The sequence below is a fragment of the Phyllobates terribilis genome, unplaced genomic scaffold (assembly GCF_046119375.1).
Source record: "Phyllobates terribilis strain yellow unplaced genomic scaffold, ASM4611937v1 Scaffold_2__4_contigs__length_985480577, whole genome shotgun sequence".
NCBI classification, from domain to species: domain Eukaryota; kingdom Metazoa; phylum Chordata; class Amphibia; order Anura; family Dendrobatidae; genus Phyllobates; species Phyllobates terribilis.
This window is the reverse complement of record NW_027362762.1, coordinates 198,784,141-198,807,179: the sequence shown is the minus strand read 5'-3', so window position 1 is coordinate 198,807,179 and position 23,039 is coordinate 198,784,141. Positions and strand designations below refer to the sequence as shown.

Genomic DNA, 23,039 nt, shown 5'->3' with positions numbered 1-23,039 from the left:
CACCATCTAGAAAGATCCTAAAACACTTCTGGAACCCCCTAAGCCTTTAAACGTCTGGCCGGTCCGCATTCTTATCTGCAGTGGTCTTCTAAAACATCACTGCATAGTATAGCAGAAACAGCTGTGGAAGTGGGGAGTTTGCTGTCAGACACCACTGAGCTCCCAATAGAGAAGGCAGAGATTTATTACGGTCTCTGCTTTCTCAATTGCTGTTTACATGGCGGTAAAGAAGCTCTGTGTATACAGAAATAGGAGTGCTACCTGACCCAGAGGTCATGTGACCGCTGGGTGTAGGGAGGTAGTAGGAGCGGCTAAGTCCTAGGGGACACAGTCAGCTCTGTTATACAGGCAGGAGGCTGCATTTCCACTGTAACTGGGGCTAATGTACCAGATCTAGTAGCAAGGGAAAAAAAAAAAAAGTATTTAAATGTTCAAATGCCTGAAATAGGTCATGGGAGAGTGGGACACCATATGCGAAACAAACAAATTATATTATATATATATATATATATATATATATATATATATATATATATATATATATATATATATATATATATATATATATATATATATATATATTTTTTTTTTTATTATATATATATATATTTTTTTTATTATATATATATATATTTTTTTTAATATATATATATATATTTTTTTTAATATATATATATATTTTTTTTTTTAATATATATATATATTTTTTTTTTTAATATATATATATTTTTTTTTTTTTAATATATATATATATATATATATATATATATATATATATATATATATATATATATATATATATATATATATATATATATATATATATATATATATATATATATATATATATACACACATACATACATACACACACTTGTTACAGAGAGAGGGGACACATTTTAAAAACCGTATCGTGGTGGTCACTTGTGGTCATAAAAAGAAGAGAAATCTGAACAACAAAACGCATTTTCTTGCTGATATCACCTGATTTCAGAAAAGAGAACATGAAAATAACAAACGTTACGTTCCATGTATCATGTAAAAAAGAGGCAAAAATGATTTGACAATCCAAACCGGAAATATATATATATATTTTTTTTTTTTTTTTTTTTTTTTTTTTTTTTTACAGCTCCTTAAGCTGCATGTATGAAAAAAAATAAAGTGTCTGATTTGGAAGGTAAATGTCCTGAACTGGTTAAAGATCACCAATCTGCCCTTTTAAGAAAAGACATTGATAGATAGATATTGTAAGTTATAAGTAAGGACCACTGTACAAACTACATAGAGCATATGTTTTACCAGCAAGACCATTGATAAACCAGATATGTTAACATCAATTTTGGCCATTCCTAAAGTAAAACTTTCCTAGAAATCTCTGTTGGCTTTAATGCCACTCCTACAAATTAAACTAAAAAGTTGAGGAAAATGGACCATTACAACCATAACTAATTTTCATCAAGTGAAACTGAACAATGCAGGACAGCTTTAGCCGACTGGTCACAAAAGGGCTATTTGAATTTTTTTTTTTTTGGTCCAAATGGGGAGATGAAAAAGGTTTCTTTGAAATAATACACGTAGAAAGATAGTTCTTCACCGGAGCATTGTATGGCTATTCTGAAGGACTGCAATAGCAAATATGAACTAACATGTGTATGGATGCATCTGCAAAAAGATCACACATCTCCCTCGATAGCTCTGTGTTGGGAGGGGGGGGGAGGGTTGAGGAAAAAAATTGCAGCATTCATTGCCTATATATTTTTATGGCAGGCAGCGACTATTTTTCAATAAAGAAGAGTGCACCAAGCAGAGGACGTAATTGGCCCAAAAAAGAATGGCAATATTCTGGTCAAAGCCTCAGTTTTGAAACAGAGAAGAACCAACTAAATGAAGTCAGTACATACTGATCACTCCCTGGACAAACGAAGGAGGATTGGGTCGAGGCTGAGTGGGATCAAGAGGCGTTCTTTCCTAAAAGATGAAAAAGCACAAATATTAAATGACCGAAGAGTAACTGTTTTAAATATTTTTTTTTCCATAAATCAATTACATATTTGAGAAGAAGAATCTTTGTAATATATCTTAGAGAAATCTGTGTCTGTCTCCTGGATAGATCATTTATTCTCAAAATTCTTAACTCACGGGTAAAATCTGTCTTTAGTGATTACAGATAATCCCACTACTGAGATAGCAGAGACAGTTGGTGCTCATAAAGATCTATGGAGAACTGTAACTGTATTTCAGGAGACCGTGCAGTAGAATGTCGGTCTGCCTCTATAGAACTTTAAAAGCACTGTCATCTATCTTAGTAATGGGATAATTTGTCTCCACTGAATGCAGATTTTATCCATGATAAAAAATAGATCAATCCAGAAGAGAAAAAAAAAAAAATAAATAAATCATATTTCCCTGATGAGATCCATTACAAAATGTGCTTATTTTCTTTGTTCTATTGATTAGGTAAAACTTAAAACTATTGGCTATGTTCACACGTTGCGTTTTTGCAGCATTTTTTTCAGGGCTGTGGAGTCGGTGTCCACTTTAGTAGAGTCGGAATAAAAGGGACCGACTTCAACTCCTAAAATATATAATAAATTGGGTACAGTAGTTCAATGCAGTTTGTGGGGAATATTTTTTCATAAGAATTTGGGAAAGTTATGAAATGTCCTATAAATGTCTGTCCTATTCCTGATCTAAGGGTCTAGACTTTTAGCTGAGATAAATCTGTGCTGCGGTAAATTTATCACTTATACATGAGCCATGTGTGAGGGAGTCTGAGTCGTGGAGTCAGAGTTGGATTTGTTGTCATGGAAATTGAGGAGTCGGAGGTTTGGCTTACTGACTCCACGGCCCTGTTTTTTTTATGCAAGTTTTCAGCTGCATTTTGCAGTACCAGCAAAGCCTCAGATTTCAGAAATCTCATGCGCACACCTTGTTTTTTTTTTCCTGTTTTGTTAAAGAGCTGCGTTTTTGCAAAATGCAGCATGTCCCTTATGTCAGCATTTTTGCAGCCTTTTTCACCCATGGAAAGCATATAAAACGCTGCAAAAAACAAAAGGTATCAGGTTTTGCTGTGTTTTTGGTGCCAAATGAACACTGACAAAACCACAGTAAAAAAAAAAAGCAAAACCGACGCAAAAAGGCTTGTTACGTTGCTTCTTTAATGTAAAGAGAGCAAGTTTTGTCTGCAGGGGGAAACCGCTGCTAAAACACAACATGTGAACATAGCCTTAAGGCCCCGTCACACTTAGCGACGCTGCAACGATACCGACAACGATACGACCCGTCAGGGATCGTTGCTGCGTCGCTATGTGGTCGCTGGTGAGCTGTCAAACAGGCAGGCTCACCAACGATCAGGGGAGCAGCGACATCGTGGAAAGAATCTTTCCACGATGTCCTGCTCCTGGTTACGAGCCTGCTGAAGGAGCAGGCTGGTAACCATGATAAACATCGGGTTACTAGGGGCCCACGCGCACCTAGTAACCCGTTGTTTATCATGGTTACCACTCTGCTACGGTGAGCGGGAGGTTACCGCTCACTTTAGCAGGCTCGTAACCATGATAAACAGCGGGTTACTAGGTGCGCGTGTGCCCCTAGTAACCCGATGTTTACCATGGTTACCAGCCTGATCGCTGCTCCCGCTGGTCACACACAGCGATGTGTGCTGACCAGCGGGGAGAGCAACGACCAAAAAATGGTCCAGGACACTTTGCAGCCATCAGCGACCTCACAGCAGGGGCCTGATCGCTGCAAAGTGTCACACATAGCGACATCGCTGGTGAGGTCGCTGTTGCGTCACCAAAACCGTGACACAGCAGCGATCTCGCTATGTGAGACGGGGGCTTTACACTAAACGATTATCCAGACAATCAGCCATCTAATCTCATTTTACCAGATTACTCGGAAAAACATTTATAAAACACAATTGGGATACCGCAACAAAAAGTTTCCAGACCTAATTATTTTAGGGGGGAAAAAAAACAGAAAATGCTTTACAGAGATCAACTGCAATCAGTTTTCCACCGAAAATGTTGATAAAAGTAACTGAAAATTATGAGACATAACACACTGGTATCTCAGCCCATAGGAGTCACATAACATTTCCTGCTGGGAGGGTTTCTATAAAAAAGGTAAAGTAGAAAGATCCCGGCACTCACGTGTATACGATCAATTCATTTATTCCACATGTAGGAAAACTACAATGAAACGTTTCAGCCCCTTGCAGGATTTTGTCAATTGTGAATAACAAGACAAATTCCACACATATATAGAGAAATTTAGAGGAAATTACATCATACAAAATATTATAGAAAACCACAACGGAGCATTACACTACAATCACAAAATATAACATCATACATTAAATAAGTAATCATAAATAAATAAAACAAAAAATAGACATCAAAAAATGACATCATAAATTTAACATAGTATCTCCATACCAGTACAACAAAATACTGAATACAAAAACCTGAACATTCTTGTATAGAACACCAAAATTCCTCCAAGTATTAAATATCCCATTGTTAATTCACCTATCTAGAATATACACTGTGTTCCAAATTATTATGCAAATAATATTTTCTCAGATTTTCCCAAATTACCTATATGAATTGCAGTCATTGTAATTTTCCAGTCAAATAACTATTAGAGTACAATTGAAAGGTTTTTGTACAAACTGCCTATGATAACAGTATATTTTTAAAAAAAATAAAAAACTCTTCTGCTTCAATTGTTTTGCATGAGGACAGAATACCCTCCCAGAGCTGTTGCTTAGATGTGAACTGGCTCCCGCCATCATAGACATTCCTTTTGATGATGCTCCAGAGGTTCTCAATGGGGTTGAGGTCAGGGGAGCATGGGGGCCACAGTGTATAAACATACATATATCAAATCCATAATTATTACAATTAATGCAATTTTATAGAAAAAAAACTTTGAAAATATTTTTTGAAAGTTGTTTTATTAAAGATTTTTTTAAAAACTTTATAATTTTTATTAATTTTATAATGCTCACTCAGTTTAATTATTATTTTTAATTCATTGACACTAATCCTCAAAGAAACAGTACCGATAATCGGATCATTTTATAGAAGATCATGCCATAATTATAGCATCACAAACTATTAAATTTCCACCTAATCATGTTCCTAGTCACTCCTACCACTAATTCTATTGTCAAAATAGGTTACATTAAATTATAACCAACAAAAAATAAGAGAAATCACAGGAATATAATATTATACCCCTTATAATATGTTTCACTGCTGCAAAATATGGCCATATCTGGAGGTCGCATTCTTATTGGCCTCATCCAATGCTGCAATTTTTTCGGGATATTATTGAAGTGGTGAAAAAAAAAAATAATAAAAAAAAAAAAACGCATCTCCATTTTTCGGGATCTGGGGCCTGGTGAGGGCTTATTTTTTGCGTGCCGAGCTGAAGTTTTTATTGATACCATTTTGGGGTAGATCTGATGTTTTGATCGCCCGTTATTGCAATGTTGTGGCGACCAAAAAACGTAATTCTGGCGTTTGGAATTTTTTTTCTCATTACGCCGTTTACCGATCAGATAATTTTTTTTTATATTGATAGATCGAGCGATTCTGAACGCGGCGATACCAAATATGTGTATGTGGGTTTTTTTTTATTATTATTTTATTTTGAATGGGGCGAAAGGGGAGTGATTTAAACTTTTATATTTTTAAAAAAAAATTAAAAACTTTTTTTTTTTTTTTACACTTTTTGCTTCCTTCTATAGTCTCCATAGGAGACTAGAAGCAGCAACTGTCCGATCGCCTCTGCTACATAGAGGTGATGAGCAGATCACCTCTATGTAGCAGAAATGCTCCTGTGTTATGAACGCTGACCATTAGGTGGCGCTCATAGCAATCAGTACATGACACCACTGGGGTCTGCTGCAGACCAAGGGTTGTCATGCCCACCCATCAGTGACCCCCGATCAGGTGAGACGGTCACCGATGGGCGGGGACAGTGACGCGCTTCCGGAGCGGCGCTGTTAAATGCCGCTGTCAGAGATTGACAGCGGAATTTAACTGGTTAACAGCAGCGGGTGGTTCGCGATTCCACCTGCGGCTGTTGCGGGCACATGTCAGCTGTATAAATAAGCTGACATGTGCCCGGTTCAGTGTGGGCTCAGCGCCGGTGCCCGCGCTGAACAGGGGGTGACAGCCTGGTGCGTACTATTACGCCCCAGGCTGTAAAGGGGTTGATACTTGGAGGAATTTTGGTGTTCTATACAAGAATGTTCAGGTTTTTGTATTCAGTATTTTGTTGTACTGGTATGGAGATACTATGTTAAATTTATGATGTCATTTTTTGATGTCTATTTTTTGTTTTATTGTTTATTTATAATTTAATGTATGAGGTTATATTTTGTGATTGTAGTGTAATGCTCCGTTGTGGTTTTCTATATTTTCCTTTGTATGAGGTCATTTCCTCTAAATTTCTCTATATATGTGTGGAATTTGTCTTGTTATCCACAATTGACAAAAGCCTGCAAGGGGCTGAAACGTTTTGTTGTAGTTTTCCTACATGTGGAATAAATGAATTGATCGTATACACGCGAGTGCCGGAATCTTTCTTCTTTGCTTGCAATCTATCTCTCCACGTGCACCACCAACCACTAACAAGGACTACGGAGTGCCGACTATTTCTTTATATCTATATTGTTCTATAAAAAAGGTAGACTGAGGCCAATCAAAAAATTGGTTTCCAAAGTGTATAAAGTACATAAAAAGAAAAAAAAAAAAAAAAACTTAGGTCCTCACTAGGGTTGAGCGAGTATGTTCTGTCCGAGTATGCTCGGGCTGAGCTCCGAGTATTTATAACTGCTCGGTGAGAAGGTTAAATCGCTCCCGTGTGCATGATTTGCAACTGTTAGACAGCTTTATTACATGTGAGGAATGTGTAAGAAATGGACATTCCTCACATGTAATAAAGCTGTCAAACAGTTGCAAATCATGCACACGGGAGCGATTTAACCTCATCACCGAGCAGCTGTAAATACTCGGAGCTCAGCCCGAGCATACTCGGCGAAAGGGTTAATAGAACATACTCGCTCAACAACAGTGCTCACCCTCCCAGCGCGTCACGGTGTTGGAACTAGAGTGGTGATGTCATGTCAACAGTGCGCGTCACTGCTCCAGCCATTCGCTGAACTCCGTGCTCACGCAGAGGTTTACGGCACGTGACGCTAAGCTCAGAGCATGAGCCAGGGAACACCGTGACTGGCTGGCTGGAGTAGTAACGTCACATCTCTAGCCAGTCACTGGATTCAGCAACGCATACTGTCATCCACTGCAAAAGCACGGAGTTCAGTGACTGGCTAGATGGAGAACGCGTGCAGTTAATGGGACGTCAATACTGGGACTCCAGCAGCGGGAAAACTGCGCTGGAGTCAGGGAGTTCGAGTACATGATAAGTTTGTTATCTTATGTACGTTACACATTTTGGTGACCACGTTATTGAAAGTAGATCACATCACCTTTCATGTCCGTTTGCAAGATTGTCATGAAAACTCCTTCCTAAGAACGTTCATTTCATGATAGTCTTGCAGTCTAAACAGGCTGCAAATGAGTCGACAACCGAGCAAAACATTTGTTCATCAAGTGAAATTAGCTTTTGAGTGGCACATAGTCCTGTGTAAACAGAACCTGCACTGCTGAGATTAATGGCAGCCTGTGGACACTGACAAAGTTTCATCTAATATATGGGTAATTCTACACTAAAACTTACTTGAGAAGTTGCAGTACCTGGACCTTGGGTGGTAGAATCAGTGGCTCCGGAAACTCCAAGCCTTTGGGCAAGGAGAGATACCTGTTGCCTAAACAAAAAGACAGGCTAGTATTAGGAGAAACGTTTTTGTTAACTGTGGCCCATAGTTCGGCTCTTGTCACGCCTACACTTTGTTTTGCACTGTATGGTAATGATAGATACAAACATTTGAAAAAAATGCCTATAACTGCATAAGTCATGGCCAAGGATCTGGAGATTCTGCTATACGAGAATAGATATCAGGACATAGTAAAGAGCTTTCTTCCCTTCTGAGTGCATCACCGATGTGTAAGGCAGTGCTGACTGCTGGGCTCCGTTCATTAGCTATGCCAGCCACCTTCTCGATCGCTGCTTATGCAGAAGGGGCTTGGCCAGTTCCTTAATGCCCGTCACTGACACACAGGGAGAAGAGGAAGATCTCCGATTGTGTTTAAACGAATTACTTTACACAGAAGAAGCTGCACTTCCAGTGACATGGTAGGCAGTGAAATCAGGTCATCAGTGCACTCACTCATTTATATTAAAGGGGTTGTCTCAGCTTCTTTACTTCAGAAACACACTGCAACGCCCCCACCTTACTGTCTTGCAGAGGGCAGTGCACTACTGAAGAGTGACAGTATGGAGCAGCAGCATGGTGGTGCCACTGGTCTGATTTGAGTTTTGTGCTGGCAGAGGCAGATTTGTCTCTACAGTATGGGAGAAGTGCAAGAAGACGGAGATTGCTTGTATCCTGCCAGCCTCAGAACGGTGCAAGAATATAAAGCAGTGAGCCAGCTGGCAGCACGAGCTCCTGACCTAAGTAGCTGGTCACTCTCAGGATGCAGAGATGTACGCTAAAAAATTAAAAGGGCCACCGTTCTTTAGAATGGAGCAGATTTTTAAAAATAAGTACTGTATTTTTCGGACTATAAGACGCACTTTTTTCCTCCAAAATTTTGGAGGAAAATGGGGGGTGCGTCTTATAGTCTGAATGTTGGGGGCGCGTGGGGGTGTATGTATATTGTGAGTGTGTGTGTATGTATATATACACACACACACGTATATATTATATAACACATACATACACTGTGGGGTGTGCGGTAGCGGAGCGGGGCACAGGAGGCAGCAGCCGCCTGCTGCAGCCTACACTGTCCCCGCTGCTAAAGAAAATGAATATTATATTAACTGCTCCCCACGCCCGTGGGGCGTGGGGAGCAGCGAATATTCATGCTCCTTAATAGCGGCATACAGTGTAGCCGCAGCATGGCTCCTGCTAATGCCGGAATCGCCTGTGCCCGCTGTTAAAGGGCATGAATATTCAACCTCTCTCCACACCTATGGGCGTGGGAAGGGGTGAATATTCATGCCCTTTAATAAGCGGGCACATGCGATAGCCCGGCAGCAGCAGGAGCCATGCTGCGGCTACGCTGTGTGTCAGCTATTAAGGAGCATGAAGTCACGGTTCCCCGCACACACAGTCCCGGCGTGGGGAGCAGTGACTTCCGGCAGGTGATCTTTCTCTTTGTGAGCCGCGCATGGCAGTGACGTCATGTGCGGCTCACATGGAGAGATCAGTTAGGGCAGACAGGACGCAGCGCTGGAGGAGAGAAGAAAGGAGAGCAGGAGTGTTTATTTTTTATGAGCAGCCTGGTGGGGATGAGGGGGGCCATGCATACCAGGATAAGGATGAGGGGGGCCATGCATACCAGGATAAGGATGAGGGGGGCCATGCATACCAAGATAAGGATGAGGGGGGCCATGCATACCAAGATAAGGATGAGGGGGGCCATGCATACCAAGATAAGGATGAGGGGGGCCATGCATACCAAGATAAGGATGAGGGGGGCCATGCATACCAAGATAAGGATGAGGGGGGCCATGCATACCAAGATAAGGATGAGGGGGGCCATGCATACCAAGATAAGGATGAGGGGTGCCATGCATACCAGGATAAGGATGAGGGGTGCCATGCATACCAGGATAAGGATGAGGGGTGCCATGCATACCAGGATAAGGATGAGGGGTGCCATGCATACCAGGATAAGGATGAGGGGTGCCATGCATACCAGGATAAGGATGAGGGGTGCCATGCATACCAGGATAAGGATGAGGGGTGCCATGCATACCAGGATAAGGATGAGGGGTGCCATGCATACCAGGATAAGGATGAGGGGTGCCATGCATACCAGGATAAGGATGAGGGGTGCCATGCATACCAAGATAAGGATGAGGGGGGCCATGCATACCAGGATAAAGATGAGGGGGGCCATGCATACCAGAATAAGGATGAGGGGTGCCATGCATACCAGAATAAGGATGAGGGGTGCCATGCATACCAGGATGGGGATTGCTGTGCCATGCATACCAGGATGGGGATTGCTGTGCCATGCATACCAGGATGGGGATTGCTGTGCCATGCATACCAGGATGGGGATTGCTGTGCCATGCATACCAGGATGGGGATTGCTGTGCCATGCATACCAGGATGGGGATTGCTGTGCCATGCATACCAGGATGGGGATTGCTGTGCCATGCATACCAGGATGGGGATTGCTGTGCCATGCATACCAGGATGGGGATTGCTGTGCCATGCATACCAGGATGGGGATTGCTGTGCCATGCATACCAGGATGGGGATTGCTGTGCCATGCATACCAGGATGGGGATTGCTGTGCCATGCATACCAGGATGGGGATTGCTGTGCCATGCATACCAGGATGGGGATTGCTGTGCCATGCATACCAGGATGGGGATTGCTGTGCCATGCATACCAGGATGGGGATTGCTGTGCCATGCATACCAGGATGGGGATTGCTGTGCCATGCATACCAGGATGGGGATTGCTGTGCCATGCATTCCAGGATGGGGATTGCTGTGCCATGCATTCCAGGATGGGGATTGCTGTGCCATGCATTCCAGGATGGGGATTGCTGTGCCATGCATTCCAGGATGGGGATTGCGGTGCCATGCATTCCAGGATGGGGATTGCGGTGCCATGCATTCCAGGATGGGGATTGGGGTGCCATGCATACCAGGATAGGGTTGAGGGGTGCCATGCATACCAGGATAGGGTTGAGGGGTGCCATGCATACCAGGATAGGGTTGAGGGGTGCCATGCATACCAGGATAGGGTTGAGGGGTGCCATGCATACCAGGATAGGGTTGAGGGGTGCCATGCATACCAGGATAGGGTTGAGGGGTGCCATGCATACCAGGATAGGGTTGAGGGGTGCCATGCATACCAGGATAGGGTTGAGGGGTGCCATGCATACCAGGATAGGGTTGAGGGGTGCCATGCATACCAGGATGGAGGGATGCCAGGCATACCAGGATGGGGATGGGGACCGCGCGTAAAAGGAAGGGGGAGGGGGCATATATACCAGGATGGGGGATATTGTCAGAACTGGGGGACATTACCCCTTTACCAGTGTCAGCAGAAGACCCCCTCCCCCTTAAAAGTGCATCATGAACACATTTTTTGCTTAATTTTTTATTTCTTTTTTTTATTTTCCTCCTCTAAAACCTAGGTGCGTCTTATGGTCCGAAAAATAAGGTAAGCTGCAAAGTTGCTTGTTTTTACAAGCTCCTTCCAATTTTAACCACAATAAAAAAAAAAAATGTAAAAAAACTTGACGACCCCTTAATTATTTTTTTCAATTTAATATAACAATTTTCATTTTATGCATTTGTACATTCAGCACTGTGGTGTGCATACAGCCCTCGGTTACTTGTGGAGTAAGTCACAGGGGGTTTTCATACACAATTACTATTTACTACAAGGAAGGGGAAAAAATGGAAAATTGCTTCATACCTGTTAATGCCTGGAGTGACACCAATGCTACCTTGTGCCATCACCTTTTTTATTCCTTTTAAAGCAACCATTTTTGCCTTGGCAATTGGATCAATAATGTCTTCTGGAGCAAACTTGTCAAGATCTGCAATTATTAAAAAGAAAAAAAACACTGAATAATTACAATTAAACTGAATGGTAGACTTAGATTTTACTATTATCCCTTTCTGCCCCGACCCGGTTTTCACCTTCCTAACCAGGCCAAATTTTACAATTCTGACCAGCGACACTTTACGTGGTAATAACTCTGGAATGCTTTAACGTATCCCACTGATTCGGAGATTGTTTTTCGTGACACATTGTACTTTATGTTAGTGATAAATTTCAGTCAAATTGCTTTGCATTTATTTGTGAATATGTTGGAATTTTGGCAAAAATTATCGCAATTTTCAAACTTAATTTTTATATGCTTAAACCAGTTAATCATGTTGCACAAAATAATTTATAAATAACATTTTCCATATGTCTACTTTACATCAGCATCATTTTCTAAACAATTTTTTTTTTTACGAATTTAGAAGGGTTTAAAAGTTAAATCAGAAATTTGTCAATTTTACAATAAAATTTACAAAACCTTTTTTTTTTTTCAATTTTTAGGGACCACATCATGTTTAAAGTGACTTTGAGGGGTTTGTATGACAAAAAAAAAACAAAACACAAAAGTGACCACTTTAAAAACTGCACCCCTCAAAGTGCTCAAAACCAGATTCAAGAAGTTTATTAGTCCTTTGGGTGATTCATAGGAATTAAAGCAAGGTGGAAGGAAAAAAAAAAAAAACATTTTAATTTAATTTTTCCCACAAAAATGTTCATTTAGTCCCATTTTGCATTTTTACAAGGAGACAATGAACATTTTGTTGTGCAATTTCTCCTGAGCACACAGATTCATCATATATGGTGGAAAACTACTGTTTGATAGAACGCAGGGCTCAGAAGGGAAAGAGCGCCACTAGACTTTTGGAGGGCAAAATTGGCTGGAATAGATAGCGGACACCATCAGGGCTGTGCAGTCTGAGTCAAAGTCGTGGAGTTGGAGTCGGTGTCCATTTTGGTGGAGTCTGTATAAAATGGACCGACTCCAACTCCTAAAATATATAATAAATTGGGTACAGTAGTTCAATGCAGTTTGTGGGGAATATTTTTTCAGAAGAATTTGGGAAAGTTATGAAATGTCCTATAATTGTCTGTCCTATTCCTGATCTAAGGGTCTAGACTTTTAGCTGAGATGAACGATAATAATAATAATAATCTTTATTTTTATATAGCGCTAACATTCTGCAGCGCTTTACATAAATTTACTATAGCACAGATTCATGATAATGTATGACTTAAACATAAGCCATGTAGGAGGGAGTCTGAGTCGGTGTCATGGAAATTGAGGAGTTGGGAGTCGGAGGTTTGGCTTCCAACTCCACAGCCCTGGACACCATGTAGCGATTGCAGAGCCCCTAATGTGCCTAAACAGTGGAAACTCCTCACAAGTGACCCCATTTTGGAAACCACACCCCTCAAGGAACTTATCTAGAGGTGTGGTGAGCACTTTCAAACCATACGTGCTTCACAGAATTTTATAACGTTGAGCCGGGAAAATGAAAAAAACACGTTTTTCCCCACAAATATGTTGCGTTAGCACCAAATTTTTCAATTTTCACAAAAGCAACTGGAGAAAATGGACCATACAATTAGTTGTGCAATTTCTCTTGAGTACACCGATACCCCATATGTGGTTGAAACACCAAGGTTACTTACCAGTAGCAGTTTTTTCCAGAACCCATAACAGCACACCTGAGAGAGAGGGATCCGTCCATCAAGGACAGGAAACCTTCTGAAATAAAAGGGTGGTACCTCTCCCCCGCTTCAACTGGTTAGAGAGCATGAGAGGACCTCCATAAAAAAAAAATTAAACAAAGAACCATCACCACATCACATAACACCCAAACTATAGTGCACACCTATATGGCGAGAAAGGGGGGGGGGGGGGGGGGGATATATGGGTGCGGTCAAGGGTTCTGGAAAAAACAGCTACCGGTAAGAAACCTTGGTGTTTTCCCTTCCCCCCCATGACAGCACACCTGAGACTTCTGGAGAATTGAAACACTTTAGGGGGAACCACCGCTTGTAGCACCCTTCTACCAAACGTTAAGTCAGTCAAGTAGGACAGATCCAGCCGATAGTGTTTAAAGAAGGTAGATGGTGAAGACCTGGTAGCGGCCTTACAGATTTGATCTATTGATGCCTCGGCCTTCTCAGCCCAGGAAGTAGCCACGGCTCTGGTGGAGTGAGCCTTGATGCCGTCAGGGATCGGAGTGCCACTAGCAGAATAGGCTAAACTAATGGCCTCCCTAATCCATCTTGCAATGTTGCCTTTTGTTACCCCGTAACCCTTCCTATTTCCCTGAAAGGCTAAGAACAGGGATTGGGCTAGTCTCCACTGGATAGTTACATGCAAATATCGCAATTGTGCCCTTCTAACATCAAGGTCATGATATTTCTATTCCCCTGGACTCTTCGGGTTGTTACAAAAGGAGGGCAGAGCAATTTCTTGACTACTATGAAATTTCAGCGCTACCTTAGGGAGATATGCTGGATCAGGTCTTAACAGTACTCTATCCTCATATATTTATGTATATGGAGCATTTATAGACAGGGCCTGTATATCGCTTACCCTACGGGCTGATGTCAAAGCTATCAAAATAATAGTTTTGAGGGGAAGGTATTTCGCCGACAACTCCTAAATTGGCTCAAATGGTTCCCTTGGTCAATGCTTCAAGCGCCAGGTTCAGATCCCATGGGGGAAATTTAGGGATTGAGACCGTCCTGGATCTATCACAGGATTTTATAAACCTTGCAATCCACTTATTGGCCACAAGGTTACAGTTATATAATGCCCCCAAGGCTGATACCTGGACTTTAAGCGTACTGGTAGCTAGCCCCAACTCGAATCCCTTCTGCAGGAACTCCAAGATGGAATCAACTGGAGGCTTTTGATTCAACGGTTTCCCCCCAAAAATCTAAGAATTTACAGTAGAACGTGAAAAAAAATTCTAGTAGTTACAGGCTTTCTACTTTTTAACAGAATGGAAACCAAGCCTGGTGAGAAACCTCTGCTACTCAATATCGCCCTCTCAAATTCCACGCTGCAATATGGAAGCCCTTTACTCGAGAGTGGAATATCGGTCCCTGTGCAAGAAGGTCTGGGATCTCTGGCAGGATCCATGAATCTGATAGTGACATTATCCTCAGCAGGGAGAACCATGGTCTCTTTGGTCAAAAGGTGGCAATGAAAATCACTCTCGCCTGATCCTCCCTGATCTTTTACACTACCACTGGAATCAGATATCGGAGGGAGCGCATAAGCCATCTCGAAGTTCAGGGGATCTGGAGAGCATCTTTCGCATACGGGTTTTCCCCTTGGGTCTAATGAACCTTTCTGTTTTTCTTGTCGACAAACAAATCCATCTCTGGCAACCCCCATAGCTCAACTACGTATACGAAATACTCCAGGGTTGAGGGCCCATTCCTTCTGCCTTAGCTTGTTGCAGCTTAGAAAGTCTGCCCTAGTGTTTTCTCTACCCCGTATGTGTAGTGCTGTAAGGGACAGAAGATGTTGCGTTGCTATCTGAAAGTCTGCTCACTGCTTCCATTAGGGAGCGGGATGTTGGTATTTTTTTTTTTCAATGAAGCTAACATTAAATGAATCAGAAATACACTCTATAGATTGTTAATATGGTAAATTACTATTCTAGCTGCAATGGTCTTGTTTTTGTTGCAATATCTACATAGGTGTATAAAGGCCCATTTCCAACAACCACCACTCTAGTGTTTTAATGGTACATTGTGTTTGCTACCTGTGTAAGAAGGCTAATGGATGTTTAGAAAACCCTAGATGCCCTTGCACAAGTATGTTAGCCCAGCGGAAAACAGTTTGGCTGATTTGAGAAGGTCTAAAATTGACCTTACTTTGATCTAGTTGAGAATCTGGAGCATTACATTTGTTTGTTCTATGAAACGCTCAAAATGGCAAGAAAAAGAGAACTTTCATGTGAAAACAAATTCTTGTTTTTAGAAATGAAGGCTATTCCATGCGAGAATTTGCCAAGAAACTGAAGATTTCCTACAACGGTGTGTTCTACTCCCTTCGGAGGAGAGTACAAACAGGCTCTAACCAGAGTAGAAAGAGAAGTGGGAGGTCCCGCTGCACAACTGAGCAACAAGACAAGTACATTAGAGTCTCTAGTTTGAGAAATCGACGCCTCACAGCTCCTCAACTGGCAGCTTCATTAAATAGTACACACAAAACGCCAGTGTCAACGTCTACAGTGAAGAGGCGACTCCGGGATGCTGGCCTTCAAAGTGGTAAAGAAAAAGCCATATCTGAGACTGGCTAATAAAAGGAAAAGATTAATATGGGCAAAAGAACACAGACATTGGACAGAGGAAGATTGGAAAAAAGTTTTATGGACAGACGAATCAAAGTTTGAGGTGTTTGGATCACACAAAAGAACATTTGTGAGACACAGAACAACTGAAAAGATGCTGGAAGAGTGCCTGACGCCATCTGTAAAGCATGTAGAGGTGACTCTTGGTCTTCCTTTCCTGGGGCGGTCCTCATGTGAGACAGTTTCTTTGTAGCGCTTGATGGTTTTTGCAACTGCACTTGAGGACACTTTCAAAGTTTGCCCAATTTTTCGCACTGACTGACCTTCATTTCTTAAAGTAATGATGGCCACTCGTTTTTCTTTACTTAGCATTTGTATTATGGCAAGAAAAAAGCAGCTAACAGTCTATTCAGTAGGACTATCAGCTGTGTATCCACCAGACTTCTGCACAACACAACTGATGGTCCCAACCCCATTTATAAGGCAAGAAATCCCACTTATTAAACCTGACAGGGCACACCTGTGAAGTGACTACCTCTTGAAGCTCATCAAGAGAATGCCAAGAGTGTGCAAAGAAGTCAAAGCAAAAGGTGGCTACTTTGAAGAACCTAGAATATAAGACATATTTTCAGTTGTTTCACACTTTTTTGTTAAGTATATAATTCCACATGTGTTAATTCATAGTTTTGATGCCTTCAGTGTGAATGTACAATTTTCATAGTCATGAAAATACAGAAAAATCTTTAAATGAGAAGGTGTGTCCAAACTTTTGGTCTGTACAGTATATATATATCTATCACCGTAGCTCGGTTGTCCGACTTAACTTGAAGATGGCGATCCCGGAGTAGAGGGAGGAAGCTCTCTAGAGCGTTCTTTACTGCCCACAACTCTTTTAGGCTTGAGGACCTTCTTTTCTCGGGGGGATGTCCAAGACCACTGAATCATGTGGCTCCTCAGATGTGCCCCACAACCTGAGTTGCTTGCATCGGTTGTTATGAGATTTTATATTGGTGTCTCCCATTGGACTCCTAAAGCTAAATTCGCCTTGTTTGTCCACCATGAGAGGGAGTTTCTGACCTCTAAGGAGAGATGCACCTTCCCTTCCAAACACCCTTTCAACAATTTCTGTGCAGACAGGATTTCTCACTGGAGATGTCTCGTGTGGAATGGGACCCATCTGACTGCCGGATGTTAGGGTTCCTAGTAGGGACATAGCTTTCCTTAAGGACATAAACCCCAGGAAGGTCTGAACTCTTGCGGGTTTTAGTCTCAATTTTTGGGTATTCACCATCTAGCCTAGGTTTTACAAGACGACTGTCGCTTCTTGTAACTATGTAGCACAGTGGTTCTCAACTCCCCACTATAAGGAAGTCATCTAGGTAGGAACGAGGACTGTATTTTGAATGCGTAGAAAAGCAGTCATCTCGGCAATCAGTTTGGTGAATACTCTTGGAGCTATTGACAACCCAAAAGGGAGGGCTTGGAATTGGAAATGGCTGCACATGCCTTGTACGTAAAGAGTAACTCTTAGGTATTTTTGATGATCTAGATGAATTGGGATGTTATAATATGCATCTTTTAGATCGATTACACTATAAAACAGTTGTGATAGGAGTTTTATGGCCGAATTCATTGACTATCTTGAGCGTATGGTTCTCTTCAAATTTATAATTGTTCTGAATGAGGCGTCGAGTTTTTTTTAAAAAAAGGGGAAATATAATCCCCTTCCTTTTTGTTTGTCCGGGACCTCGCATAGGACCTGTTTTCCTACTAAGCGCAAGATCTCTGTTTCCAGGGCAAGTTGCCTCTCTGGCGACTTCCTGATGGGGGTTATTACTAATGAATGCCGTGGTTGCTGGTAGAATTGTATTTTTAGGCCTTCCCTCACTATATTCAGGCCCCAGGTGCTGGAGGAGATGTTCTCCCAGGCCTGAACAAAGCGGGACAGCCTTCCTTCCCCCTACTCGTGGCCTGGTGTCATTGGGAGGGTTTCTTGGAAGTGGAGGAGGGATCGCTGAACATGTACCCGGATTCCCTTTTATTCTTAAAATCCCACTTCCCTTTGTTTCTCCTGGGGGGGGGGGGGGGCATCCCCTATTAAATTTCCTGCTCCGAAAATAGGTTTTTCCCTGAGTCCCCCGAAAACCCAGGGAAACTCCCTTTCTGATCACCCACCTTTTCAAGGACATCATACAATGTCTTTTCAAAAAGAAATTGGCCGTCACAAGGTATGGAACACAACCTATTTTTTGACTGTAGGTCCCCCAGGCATCCCTTAAGCCATAAGGCCCGTCTTGCCGCGTTTGAAAATCCGGCCGATCTGGCTGAAAGTTTCACAGAATCGGCAGATGTGTCCGCTAGAAAGGCTGCAGCACCATGTAACAGGAGTAGATTTGACAGAATCTTATCCCATGAGGTCTTTTTATCCTCCAGCTGTTGCAACCAAACCATAAGGGAACGGGCAGTGCAAGTTCCTGTGATTGCGGATTTTAGATCTCCTGCCGCCGCTTGCCACGTATGTCTTACGAATGTATCTGCCTTCTTGTCTAAGGGGTCTCTAACTACTCCTGAATCATCAAAGAGGAGTGCTGATCTTTTTGAGGACCTAGATACAGCACCATCAATTTTAGGACCCATAGCCCAAGATTCCGAGTCTTTTTCCTCAAAGGCATATTTCCTCTGAGGATGAAGGCAAGGCACCAGTTTTCTCCACTCTGTATTAGGCTGTGTGTGCACGTTCAGGATTTGATTGCAGAGGTTTCTGCATCTCTTGGCAGGAAAAACGATACAGAAAAAAAACATGCGTTTTGCTGCGATTTTGATGCGTTTTTGTACATCAATGAATGACTTTTGGAGCAAAGTTATTTGAAAAAAGAAAAGTGGGACATTGCTTTAACCCTTGGATTACCATCAGACCTGGGGTGAGTATATTGGTTAGTTTAAATGATTATTTGAAATACAAAACACATTCATTAAAGTGTTTGCTCTGTGTCTGTGTGTTTAACTCTTTACTTCAGTTTAATTGGGCTTGGTAATGAAAAGGGTCTGATTGACACCTTGTCATCACCAAACAAAAGGGCTAGGTGTCACCTAATCCCATATACCCAAAGCTCATTAGCATTTCCATTCAAGTCATTTCTGGAGCAGCTGGGAGCAACTATTTTTAGCCTAGGAAGGTGCCATTAGGCAAACATGTTCCCTGGCTATTAATAACAGCTCATAGCTGTTTCGTTAGCCGCTACGTCCCCACGATCAGCAACAAGCAGCGCTTTGGACGCAGCGCATTTTTGCTGCATCCTAAATGCGATGTTCTAATGCCGCACTTTTGTGGTCAATACGCGGGGATCCACCACATATAATGACACTTCAAATCGGTCAAAATCTGCAGCGGAGGCTAGCGTGTCCGCTACAGAAATTGACATACTGCGGGTGAGTTTGGGTACGTGCCCACGATCAGGAGCCACTGCAGGTTTGAAGCTGCGTGTTTATACAGAGTTGAACCAGCAGCGTCCAGATGTTACAGCATAGTGGATGGTATTTCTAGAAATCCCATGTCCATCTGAGGCTCGAATCACCCACGGACACTGACATGTGGCACGTCTTTCAGGACCACAGCATGTCAAATTCTCTTGCGGAGTCGCTAGTCTCTGCAACAGAAATTTGACTACTAGAATGTATAGAATGCGGTAAATCCGCATGGCTCAGTGAACACATGTGGATTTACCTGCATTCAATAGAAGGCAGCGTTTTGGACGCAGCAAAAAATATGCGTCCAAAGCACTGCCAAGTCTGAATTCTGGGCATGTAGCCTAAAATTAAAATAAAAAAATTGCGTGGGCTCCCGCGTCATTTTTATAACCAGCAGAGGGAAAGCCAACTGCTGGGAGCGGATATTAGTAGTAGGGGAAGGAACCATAAGCCAAAAATGTTCCCTGGCTATTAATATCAGCTCACGGCTATTTGCTTAGCCTTTACTGGCTAGATTACATGATGGCCCCAGAAAAAAATTGACGTAGGGTCCCCCTATAACATCTAAACAGCAAAGGCTAAGCAGACAGCTGTGAGCTGATATTAATAGCCAGTGAAGGGGCCATGGATACTAGACCCCTCCACGGCTAATCATATCAGCCAATCATCCATAAAATGCGCGAAATCTGGCGCTTAGCCACTGCTCTTCCCACTGCCGTGTATTGGCAGCTGCCATGAAGCCCAGGTTAGTAATGGTTACTAACCCCGTAGTAAGGTTTATTGTGCTTTTTCAATAAAAGACACGGTCAGAATAAAGTATTTTATTGAAATAAAATTCCACACGGTTTTAATAATTTTTTTCATTTTATTACAGTATACTGCCAGTCCCCGAAGCCATTGTTCTTCTGTAAACCCCCCCCCCCCCCCCAAAAAAAAAGCCATATCCCTCACCCTGTCCATCGTCACGACCAGGGCTGTGGAGTCGGAGTCGGAGTCCGAGCCCATTTTGGTGGAGTCGGTATAAAATGGACCAACTCCGACTCCTAAAATATATAATAAATTGGGTACAGAAGTTCAATGCAGTTTGTGGGGAATATTTTTTCATAAGAATTCTGATCTAAGCGTCTAGACTTTTAGCTGAGATGAATCTGTGCTACAGTAAATTTATCACTTAAACATGAGCCATGTGTGAGGGAGTCGGAGTTGGTGTCATGGAAATTGAGGAGTCGGAGGTTTGGCTTACCGACTCCACAGCCCTGATCACGACGTAATCTAGATTGTTCCTCAGCGATCCGGGTCACTTCCACAGCAGCCACATCAATCACTGATGTGACTGCTGTAGAAGACAGCACTGTACACTGACAGGAGTGTAAAAGTACATGGCTGTGCTGCAGGCTGAGGTCAGGTGAGTTCATCAGCTGATCAACTCTGATGACCCCATACTGCATCAGTGGTACGTGGGAACATTCTCATGATGTTCCCACGCAGCACCGATGTCGTAAACTGAGGTCCTGGAGCTCTCAGCTGATCTTCAGCTGTGAACTCTCGTACACTGCTGGGAGCAAGCGCACTCCCGTCATTGTACCGCCGGGTGATCAGGATGCCGGACAGATGAGCATAGATTTTTTTTTTTTATTATTTATTTACACTCACCACGCACAGCCCCGGCTGAGGAGACAACAGCGAGAGTGGCGTGGCTGAGGGAAGCAGTAATCAGCGGGAGCGGTGGTCGGGTGATGGGAGAAATAGTCTTCCCCAGCTGGCCCGGGTACATCCTATGTACGTTTTTGCTGCGTATTTGACCCATTGACTAGTCAAATCCGCAGCAAACAACCGCAGCAAATCCGCAAGTATATTTATACCTGTAGGTTTGCTGTGGTTCAATTAAAGTCAATGGCCGGGAAACGCTGCAGAAGCGCTATATAGAATGGACATGCTGCGTATTTAAATGCAATGACAATCCTGAGCGGAAATTTCCGCACCATGTGCACAGCACATCAGGACTGTCATTGCATTAGCAGGCAGACGGATTACATAGCGTTTTTGATGCATTTTCGGGGGGAAAAATGCCGCGAAAACACATCAAAAACGCACAGTGTGCACTTAACCTTAATGAGTGCTTGGACCTTAGAATTTACCGGAAAGGTGCATTTTTTTTTTTCCTCTAACCCTCCAAACATTATGTCCTCTGGGGACTTAGCTGTTTTGTCCTCTTTCAAGCTTTTACCAACTTGTCAGTATCCTCTACTGGAAAGTACGGCCTGCCTCCTCTGTAACTGTCCGAGGAGGATGAGAGTGAGGTATTGCTATAACACTGCCCTTCCGACAACGTAGAGGAGTCAGGATCAGAAGAAATTTCCAATAGGATTTTTCTCCTTTTCTTCAATAGTGTTTCCAGGAAACCCTCTACTTCAGACCTGATGACGGACCTGAGGCTAGCTGCAAAGTCAGGGGTACCCTCACTGATAGTCCTGTGAATGCAGTCTGAGCAGAGCGCTTTCTGCCAGTCGGCTGCTACCAGGTTTTTTGCATAGCACACATTCCCTGTTCCGCTTCTTGGCGGTAACTTTCCTGGGTCCCCACTCCTAGTGATTAAAGCACACAAGAGGCCCACTAGCAAAAATATGGTGACATTCACAAAGATCTCACCCCCGCTGTTCACTGAAGATACTGGATTTGGAGGCTGTCACGTGAACGCAACGCATCCCTTCTGGATACCGAGGAGTCTTGAGAAGCTCTGCTCCTCTGGCTGGAACGCTGATGCTCCTACCACTCGAGCGGCTGCCTCTCGGATGGCGAGCAGATGATAGTGGCGGTGGTGGCTGCGGCTCCCTGTCTTGATCGTCCATAGTGAACAGACCACATGAGCAGCCTCCTGACACTGCTGATCCTTCTTAAACAAGGGGATGGGTGGGGTAAGCACCATCTTCCAGTCCTCTAACGTTTCCCCTCCCCCATCGTAGCTGCGGCCACCATTTTTAAGTGGCGGCCGGCGAAGCACAGGGCGCCACCATCTTGTTTCCGGCGCCGTCCCCAACATCACTCAGGCACGCCCTTCCCAGCGTGCCTTGCGCCGTGACATCAGAGGTGAACGCAACACCGCTGAGCTCCCCAGCCACTTCCGGAGCAGGACTGGGGCGTGCAGCAAGGGTCCGATAGAAGCCCGGGACCTTTCCACCACCAGCACGTGCAGTAAGTCCCCAGGGAACCTGTGAACGGCACTTCCAGACACCCGAAGGCCGGCGCCACAGGCACGTAGCCCGTTCTTCCGGCGCCGGGACGGGCCTGGGTGAGTACTTCTCCTCTTCTTCCGCTGTCTTCTATACAAGGATCCCCATCAAGGACAGGAAACCAACTGAAGCGGGGAGGGGGGGTACAGCCCTTTTATTTCAGAAGATTTCCTGTCCTTGGTGGGCGGATCCCTCTCTCTCAGGTGTGCTGTCATGGGTGAAGGGAAAAACTATTATTTGGGCGCATGGCAGGGAAGGGAAGCGCCAACTGAATTCCGGAGCACAATTTTTGCTGGAATAGATTGGGAAAGCCATGTCACATTTGAAGAACCCCTGACA

General features: G+C 43.2%; 1 protein-coding gene across 3 annotated transcripts in view; it reads right to left on the bottom strand.

Annotated features, from left to right (window-relative positions):
* The window catches only part of KMT2D (lysine methyltransferase 2D), a 176,884-nt gene that overhangs the window by 43,245 nt on the left and 110,600 nt on the right, over positions 1-23,039 (bottom strand). For all 3 annotated transcript variants that reach the window (XM_073663778.1, XM_073663779.1, XM_073663780.1), the window contains exons 34-36: positions 11,585-11,708; positions 7,756-7,843; positions 1,902-1,968 (exon numbers count right to left, since the gene is read on the bottom strand). In XM_073663778.1, coding sequence (XP_073519879.1) covers positions 1,902-1,968; positions 7,756-7,843; positions 11,585-11,708 — 279 coding nt within the window. The remainder of the gene's footprint in view (positions 1-1,901; positions 1,969-7,755; positions 7,844-11,584; positions 11,709-23,039) is intronic.